Below are 10427 nucleotides of genomic sequence, written 5' to 3'. Positions count from 1 at the left end.
CCCCCAGTCAATGATTGTGAAGATGCGATGGTTCGTAGTGATTTTTCCTCAGTGCCAACTGACGACAATAAGAGCAGTTTTTCGTGAAGAATTGAAAACTCGCTTCTAGCATACAGTTGTTTTAGAACACCATGTTCCGTTCCTAATTTGTAGAAACCGCCCTCGACGCTCATGACAACTGCAATCACGCTTCGCGGATCACCGTGACCTCTGTCAACATCTGGAAAACGAATGCGTACATTGTCATCCACTTCACCATCTTTAAATTTTGTATTTGATGTTTTAAGCATCTTAGCACCTTGAATTTGCAAGCCAGTATGAGCTGCTGATCTGTGTTCCATGATGTCTTGTTTGTTGTGACACAATCTGCAGGTAATGTTCCCTCCGTACCCTTCGTCTGCTTCATTGGGTATTCCACAAAAAGCATGGACATCGTTGCCACAGGATCCAAAAGAATGAGCTGCACAAACTATATAGAATCTGTTGGCCACATTATTGTCACGCATCTGGTCTTGGTGTTCCGCCACGGCAGTAGATGTGTGAGCTGAGGATGTCGTTGCATTTATGGCAACCTCCATTTCTTGTTCAATGTTCTCAAGATCTTCCTCGGTAATAATTTTATCGAGAGCCCATATATGGAAACTAACATGGATTTACATTTTTTTTTCTTTTGACAGTCATCTGCTATGGCTGTCTCATGGTCTGACGGCCCTTTTGATCCATGTCGCCTTGTATATAAAATGCTATACAAACAAGAGCTGAACAATACGTTACTCTCAATGAAAACGCACCCAGAATAATGAAAATGCGATCACAACTTAGTCTAGATAGAACATTGGCCAGGACATTCCGGCCAGTGCGCGCATTGGCCGGCCACTGTACAAAATACGCTGTCAAGTTTAAGCGCTTCGGACTTTGGCCAGTACGTCCTGGCCAGTGCGCGCATTGGCCGGGCAATGTACGAAATACGATTTTATTGCTAAGTTCTTCGGGCTTTGGCCAAGAGAGCCGGCCAATGCGCGGATTGGCCGGCCAATCCTAGCATTGGCCGCACTTCGGGCTTTGACCGTAACATATATATACATATATAGTATATATATATACATATATAGTGTATATATATATATATATATATATATATATATATATATATATATATATATATATACATATATAGTGTATATATATATATATATAGTGTATATATATACATATATAGTGTATATATATAGTGTATATATATATATATATATATATATATATATATATATATATATATATATGTATAGTGTATATATATAGATATATATATATATATATATATATATATATATATATATATATATATATATATATATATATATATATATATATACTATTGATCAATTGTTTGTTGAATTCTTTATTTTTATATTTTACATAGCATTAAGACGAGTTAATTTTGTTTTTAGACATTTGTATTCAAAATATTTAGTTCGGATGTTAAATTTATCAACGTATTTTCTGCACTATAATCATACCAAGTTCTAGTTTGCTGAAACAAATTGTTATAATATAATTTTTTAGTAACATAATCGATACGCCTAACCTAACTTTTATCCTTCTTACGGGTCAATAATATTTGGACAACAATCATGGTGGAAAAATATTATAAACTTAACGGCAAAGTGCGAAAAAGGTATTTTATGATAATTTGAGATAAAAACAGAGCTTCTTCCAAGCATCTCATAGGCTCCGCCACTGAAAAAAGTCTACCGACCCCCCCCCCCCGAACGAAATGGAAAATATATACATTTAACAGTTACCGCCCCCCGAAAATTTCAAGCCCCCCCCCCCCCCCAGCGGAGAAAAAAAGTCTGGAAGAAACACTGATTAAAAACATGTTAACAGGGAAGAATCATTGTAGCCTTTCTGTTGTTTTATTTTTATGTTTAATTCTTGTAATCCACTAATTACTTTTTTGTATTATTAATAGTGTGCAATTATTTTAATAATACCGCATCAATGGTAATGTAATATATGTAGGCCCTATGTCAGAAACAAATACAGATAAAGATAAGTATTAAGTGATAAAGAAAACAAAGGGGATTTCTAGAAAAGTTTGTAATTTTTTAGTTATCCGCATAACTAAAATGGTAATCACGCTGTTGGTATTTTAGAATTCGGAGATTAAGTACAACTTCTTTTTATTTGTGATCATCAAAAATGGAATTGACAGTAATTCAATAATAAAATATTGTACTTATTCACGAAATTTCTTCTAACTACCTAGTACAGTGCTCAAGTTATATTCTTCAGACTGAAATCAAGTAAAATACCATTTTGGTTTACAGAAAATCGTTCGCAATTTGGTAAAAACATTGGCATTTAATCTATTACTTACATGTCAAATTTCGTGAAACTCACATAAACGGTACTCAAGATATTTGCAGAAACCAAAAGTTGAGTATCACTTCCGTTTACCGGAAATCGTTCAATGGTTGAGACAAAACTACACATTTTATATAATACCCATACATGAAATTTCGTCAACATAACTCAATAGGTACTCAAGTTATTTTGTACACAGACAGACAGACACACAGACATACTAACAAAATCGCCAAGCCCAGTTTTTCCGTCTCAATGACGCGTAAAAGGCCGAGATTTTAATAAGCCTAAATTTGGAATTATTGCCCGATTAAAATAAGCCACATACATTCAGTATATGATGAGGTACTGAGGTGTTAAACTTTGAAAACAGTCAAAATTTCAAGTGATTTATGTGCACCTTTACAATACTTCCTCTACACTCTGTACTCTGTATACGAGAAAGTAAAAGTTAATCATCATCCGACGGATTTTGAAGCCAGCTGGTCGCTAATATTTAACTACTACTCGAGATTCAATATGTTTTTATTTTATTTAGCCTCATTTGACTTGTGCACACCTCAAACCTAACTCAAAATATACTTTTTTGTGTCGCAGCGCTAAAGAACACGTGTAGTAAATCAACACAGAGCGCCACATATTATTTCACTTCCTGTCTTTCAAAAACAATCTATAGGACACAAAAGCTGTAGTGAACAATTTTTTGGTAAATTTTTCCCTCTGTCCCGAGGATACACTGGACGGTTGAAGTAAAGTACACCATATGTTTTTTATCTTGGTTTTTAAAGCTATTTTGTGTTTAACGTTGTGTCCAATTATCAAGTGGTCAGCACCGTGTCCAGTTATCGTGTATTCAGTACCATGTCAAGTTATCATGTAGTCAGCACCATGTCCAGTTATCATGTGGTCAGAACCATGTCCAGTTATCATGTGGTCAGCACCATGTCCAGTTATCATGTGGTCAGAACCATGTCCAGTTATCATGTGGTCAGAACCATGTCCAGTTATCATGTGGTCAGAACCATGTCCAGTTATCGTGTGGTCAGCACCATGTCCAGTTATCATGTGGTCAGAACCATGTCCAGTTATCATGTGGTCAGAACCATGTCCAGTTATCATGTGGTCAGAACCATGTCCAGTTATCGTGTGGTCAGCACCATGTCCAGTTACCATGTGGTCAGAACCATGTCCAGTTATGTGGTAAGCACCATATCCATTTATCATGTGGTCAGAACCATGTCCAGTTATCACGTGGTCACAGCACCATGTCCAGTTATCATGTGTTCAGCTCCATGTCCAATTATCACGTGGTCAGCACCATGTCCAGTTATCATGTGGTCAGCACCATGTCCAATTATCACGTGGTCAGCACCATGTCCAGTTATGTGGTCAGCACCATGTACAGTTATGTGGTCAGCACCATGTCCAGTTATCATGTGGTCAGCACCATGTCCAGTTATGTGGTCAGCACCATGTACAGTTATGTGGTCAGCACCATGTCTAGTTATCATGTGGTCAGCACCATGTCCCGTTATCATGTGGTCAGCACCATGTCCAGTTATCATGTGGTCAGCACCATGTCCAGTTATCATGTGGTCAGCACCATGTCCAGTTATGTTGTCAGCACCATGTCCAGTTATGTGTTCAGCACCTTGTCCAGTTATCACATGGTCACAGCACCATGTCCAGTTATCATGTGGTCAGCACCATGTCCAATTATCACGTGGTCAGCACCATGTCCAGTTATCATGTGGTCAGCACCATGTCCAATTATCACGTGGTCAGCACCATGTCCAGTTATGTTGTCAGCACCATGTTCAGTTATGTGTTCAGCACCATGTCCAGTTATCATGTGGTCAGCACCATGTCCAGTTATCGTGTTCAGCACCATGTCCAGTTATGTGGTCAGCACCATGTACAGTTATCATGTGGTCAGCACCATGTCCAGTTATCATGTGGTCAGCACCATGTCCAGTTATGTGTTCAGCACCATGTCCAGTTATCATGTGGTCAGCACCATGTCCAATTATCACGTGGTCAGCACCATGTCCAGTTATGTGGTCAGCACCATGTACAGTTATCATGTGGTCAGCACCATGTCCAATTATCACGTGGTCAGCACCATGTCCAGTTATGTGGTCAGCACCATGTCCAGTTATCATGTGGTCAGCACCATGTCCAATTATCACGTGGTCAGCACCATGTCCAGTTATGTGTTCAGCACCATGTCCAGTTATCATGTGGTCAGCACCATGTCCAGTTATGTGGTCAGCACCATGTACAGTTATGTGGTCAGCACCATGTCCAGTTATCATGTGGTCAGCACCATGTCCAGTTATCGTGTTGTCAGCACCATGTCCAGTTATCATGTAGTCAGCACCATGTCCAGTTATGTGGTCAGCACCATGTCCAGTAATCACGTGGTCAGCACCATGTCCAGTTATCATGTGGTCAGCACCATGTCCAATTATCATGTGGTCAGCACCATGTCCAGTTATCATGTAGTCAGCACCATGTTCAGTTATCATGTGGTCAGCGCCATTTCCAGTTATCATGTAGTCAGCACCATGTTCAGTTATGTGGTCAGCACCATGTACAGTTATGTGGTCAGCACCATGTCCAGTTATCATGTGGTCAGCACCATGTCCAGTTATGTGGTCAGCACCATGTACAGTTATGTGGTCAGCACCATGTCTAGTTATCATGTGGTCAGCACCATGTCCCGTTATCATGTGGTCAGCACCATGTCCAGTTATCATGTGGTCAGCACCATGTCCAGTTATCATGTGGTCAGCACCATGTCCAGTTATGTGTTCAGCACCATGTCCAGTTATCATGTGGTCAGCACCATGTCCAATTATCACGTGGTCAGCACCATGTCCAGTTATCATGTGGTCAGCACCATGTCCAATTATCACGTGGTCAGCACCATGTCCAGTTATGTTGTCAGCACCATGTTCAGTTATGTGTTCAGCACCATGTCCAGTTATCATGTGTTCAGCACCATGTCCAGTTATCATGTGGTCAGCACCATGTCCAGTTATGTGTTCAGCACCATGTCCAGTTATCATGTGGTCAGCACCATGTCCAATTATCACGTGGTCAGCACCATGTCCAGTTATGTGGTCAGCACCATGTACAGTTATCATGTGGTCAGCACCATGTCCAATTATCATGTGGTCAGCACCATGTCCAGTTATGTGTTCAGCACCATGTCCAGTTATCATGTGGTCAGCACCATGTCCAATTATCACGTGGTCAGCACCATGTCCAGTTATGTGGTCAGCACCATGTACAGTTATCATGTGGTCAGCACCATGTCCAATTATCACGTGGTCAGCACCATGTCCAGTTATGTGGTCAGCACCATGTCCAGTTATCATGTGGTCAGCACCATGTCCAATTATCACGTGGTCAGCACCATGTCCAGTTATGTGTTCAGCACCATGTCCAGTTATCATGTGGTCAGCACCATGTCCAATTATCACGTGGTCAGCACCATGTCCAGTTATGTGGTCAGCACCATGTACAGTTATGTGGTCAGCACCATGTCCAGTTATCATGTGGTCAGCACCATGTCCAGTTATCGTGTTGTCAACACCATGTCCAGTTATCATGTAGTCAGCACCATGTCCAGTTATGTGGTCAGCACCATGTCCAGTAATCACGTGGTCAGCACCATGTCCAGTTATCATGTGGTCAGCACCATGCCCATTATGTGGTCAGCACCATGTCCAGTTATCACACACATGCTCTTTTTCTCTCACAAACATTCTCTCTCTTACACACACTATCTCTCCTCTCACATACAATATCTCTCATACACACACACACGCTCTTTGTCTCACACATACTCACTTTCTCTGTATCTCACGCACACACTCTCTCATGCACACACACACACACTCCCACATACACTTTCTCACACAAACACTCCCTCTCACACACAGTCTCTCATACACACACATACTCTTACACATACACTCTCTCTCTCATACACATACTCTCTCTCTCACACGCACACACACTCTCTCATGCACACACACACTCCCACATACACTTTCTCACACACACACACTCTCTCTCTCTCACACACACACACTCTCCCTCTGTTTTCTTACACATTTTTTACTTTTTTCGACCATCGTTAGAATTTAGTTGTTAAGTTTCTTGCCATTTTTCGACGCAAAAACGTTAAAGTGTCTTCTCTCATGTATAGATTAGGCACAGTGATATAGTTTTGCTGTTTTTTTTTAAAAAAAAAAGGAAATTTAGTTTAGAGTATAGTATGTGAGCAGTTCTTCTTAATCATAAATTTCAGATATTTTTCAAAATGGAAGCTCTAGAATTACACACATACATATTCAAGAGTCTGGAGAATGTGTGGACCAACAAACTGTTGTGTGATGTTACAGTTAAAGTTCAAGACGAAATTTTTGAATGTCATCGACTCCTCCTGGCGGTCGCTTCTGATTTCTTTCTGGCACTTTTTCGTTCTGGGATGAAAGAAGTTACAGAGAATGTCGTAGTTCTACACGACATTTCTAGCGAAGCGTTTCATTTGATATTGAAAGGACTATACACTGGTGCCAATGTTTTAAGTGCTGAGAACTATATCGATGTGTGGAGAGCAGCTCATCAGCTACAGATTCAGACAGTTATTCAACTATGTGAAAATTTTGCTAGTAAAAATATTACAGCGGATACTTGGGAAACAATATATACTATTGCCACAAGTTTACAATCAGAAAGAGTTCTCGCTAAGCTTCAAGAATATATGGTAAATAACTTTAATGAAGTTTGTATTTCCCCAATATTTCTACAACTCACATTTGAAGATTTACGGGATTTAATCAAAAGTCAGGACCTCGTAGTGAGCAGTGAAGATCTGGTCCTGGAGTCTGTGATTAGATGGGTCACGTATGACCCTAAAGTGAAGAATGAGAGAAAAGATTTTACAAAACAAACTGATGAAGATGCTTCCACGAGGGAAAGCACGAGTAAAAACGTGATGTTGGATAAAATAGGCTCTAGGAAAGTTTATCTGAAAAAACTGTTACGAAAAGTAAGAACTTGTCTTGTCAGTCCATTAGTTTTATCAAGCATTCGTAAAATGGATTTTTTATCGGAAGATAGAGATTCAAGAGATATCATCGACTATGCTATATCATATAATGCTGAGGATTTTAGACACTGTCAGTGTCCGTCAACAGCACTTACTAGATCCTGTAGTGGGTACATACATGCTGGCGTTTACCTATGTTGGTTTGGAAGAATTCATGCAATAAACGCAAGCAATGAAAAGTCCTATATTTTATCTAGTTTACGTTGTTTCGACGGAGGTATTCAAATAGTGACATATGATGGGAAGCTCTATCTTGCAGGTGAATTAGCCTACCTAAGAAACGGTTATAATCTGTATGTGTTAACAGGCAAAATCTGGACACAAGTGAAGGAATTGTCATGTGATAACTTGTTATTAGTATCGCACGGTGACTTTATCTATATTCTAAACAAAGATGAGAAAGTAGTATATAGGATGAATCCTAATAAGGAAAGTATGCCTTTGGAAAAGTTTACAGAATTTCCAGAAAATAATAATTCTGTTGTGCATACAGTGTTTCTTCAAAATAATCTTGTGCTGTTTTGCTCTGAGACTCAAAATGGGATTGACAAGACCGCTGTTTATAAAATGGAGATTCCGTCAAAAATATGGACCAGGTTAACGAACCTTCATGGACCAGCCAAACAGCTGATTAGTTTTAAAAATGACAAGCACGACTACATTTTACAGACAAATGGCAGTTTGTGGCTGGTACTTTATTCATCTCACACTGGAAACATTGGCTTTAAATTTCTCGTTAAACTTTGGAATTTTACAAAGAAGTTGTTTGGTGGCTTTACTTTTCAAAATAAGCTGATAATTTGTGGAAACAAACTAGATACGGACCCAACACATGAGAAAAAATTAAGTGAAGTTCCACATCACTTTAAATGTATTCGTTATCTGGGAGCTGATGACGAAAATGTCTCAAATTTCATTCCAGTCACCATACCCAAAGCTTACATTCTTTATGAAAAACGTTGATAATTAGCAATGTTATCATTGTATAAACACCAAATAACAAGCCAATAATCTACTGATCTTTTTAAAAATCTTGTTTATACATTTCCACAAATTTTCCGAAACAAATTTTGTTTCAACTAAATTAAAACCGTTACATACATTTAATTCTAAAACAGATTGTTTTATATATTTGCTGAAACATAAATGTTACGGGTTCATACGTTTTTCGTGAAGTCAAATGTTTGGTAATAAGTAATTTTTTATGCTTGTCGGCCCTATGGCTGTCGGCCTTTTGTCCATGTCTGCCTTTTGTACGTGTCGGCCTTTTGTCTTGTCGGCATTTTTGATGTCGACCATTTGTCCTACACCCAGAACAATGTATTATTTCTAAGATCTTTAAGTCAAAGTACAATAAGTCTATTCTGGAATTTAAAAAAAAGGAATATCTAAAGTGGTGTGTCAGTTTTAGCACGTTATCAAAATCATTCTTCATTGTACATGGAGATTATAAAATAAGTAATTAATACAGGGTTTTAGTATGATCAACCAAACTATTTTAAGATGTACATTTTTGATACTTTTGTGATTTTTAATTTCTGTTTAAATTAACATTTATAGATCCGTACATGATTTTATACATCGCATTTAAACACTACAATGTTTAGATACTTTAGTGGTTTTAAAATTTGTTTACATAAAAATTAATTATTTTGATGACAAGTTTTAAATAAAATAAAAATCTAAAAAAGATGTCATATGTTTTTGTTTTTCTGCGTGTTTGCGTCTGCATGTTACTATATACTTTAGTTCATGAATGAATCATTCAGATTGTTATCATTTCTTATACAGCATCAACATAACAGTAAAATACAATGTCATATTCGGATTATTCCGAAAAGATTTTTTTTTACTTCAAAAGATTCTATAAACATATTGCAACGATTGCGAGATATCTATTGCTTTTTCTAACTGTCACATGCCTGTATTTTGTAGAAGGATTTCCAAAAAACAAAATACCTTGCAGGGTATTTAAAAAACAATCATGCATCATTTATTAATCAAACGAAAATGTTAAACAGTTGTATTTTGCTTGCTGATGACAAAGTACACAGTTCATGTCTTCATTGATTATGAACTCTAAACATCTTGAAATAATAATATATTTGATAAAATTGTTTAAAAACAAAGATTTTATATAATTATACACTAAAAAGAGGAAAAAAAATTATCCATATACCTCTAAATACACGATTGTTTACCACTCTGATGGGTACCTAAGTAAAGGCGGCTTTGCATAGTTCACCACAATATCTCTTCATATGCCGAGGTCACAGAAACAAGTGAACTCTACTTCACTTGCCCCATAGACCGTCAGGTTTGAAAGGGAAACTTTACTTTTTTACTTTCTCGTATATACGAAGTATAGAGAAAATCTTGTAATCGTGCAAAAAAAATCGAGATTTCTTTACAAATCTCGACGTCTTACACCTCCCTGAGTCGGAAAAACATATTTTTGCAATCTTGTCCGTATGTCTGTGTGTATGTGTGTGTGTGTGTCTGTCTGTAAATTCGATAACTTGAGTACCATTACAGCTATGGTGATGAAATTTCATATATAAGTTTTTCATCAAAATCGTAGATCAGTATCAACTTTTGAGCGCTTTCCGATAAATGGAAGTGGTACTTTTTCTAATTTGAATTTTTCAAAAGCCTATAACTTGAGTCCTATTTCAGATAGATAAATGATATTTCGCATGTACGTAAAAATTCTAGTTATCCAACTTCTATCAACTTTTGAGTAATTTCCGTTGAACGGAAGTAGTAATTTACGCTATTTCCGATTTCTCAAAAAACGCATGTAAATTTATAAAGTACAAAAAATACTCCGCACTATTATGCACATTTTGTTTTGGCGTTCGGTTGGTGCGCAATTCTTTTTTCTACGAGATTCTATTCTATTTTTAAAAGTTTAAGTAATCAAAAATCATGT

General features: G+C 37.6%; 1 protein-coding gene across 1 annotated transcript; it reads left to right on the top strand.

The window, feature by feature from the left end:
* Window positions 1-3030: 3030 nt before the first annotated feature.
* Window positions 3031-8458, top strand: LOC131951703 (uncharacterized). The gene is made up of 2 exons (XM_059314062.1): window positions 3031-3119; window positions 6692-8458. The coding sequence occupies exon 2, from the start codon at window positions 6704-6706 to the stop codon at window positions 8456-8458; it is 1755 nt and encodes a 584-aa protein (XP_059170045.1). The 5' UTR covers window positions 3031-3119; window positions 6692-6703.
* The last annotated feature ends 1969 nt before the right edge of the window (window positions 8459-10427 follow it).

This window comes from Physella acuta, unplaced genomic scaffold, assembly GCF_028476545.2.
Source record: "Physella acuta isolate Inbredline_101_S28 unplaced genomic scaffold, ASM2847654v3 ptg000822l, whole genome shotgun sequence".
Taxonomy (NCBI): domain Eukaryota; kingdom Metazoa; phylum Mollusca; class Gastropoda; family Physidae; genus Physella; species Physella acuta.
The sequence above is the reverse complement of the archived record's forward strand: the minus strand, read 5'-3'. Positions and strand labels throughout refer to the sequence as shown.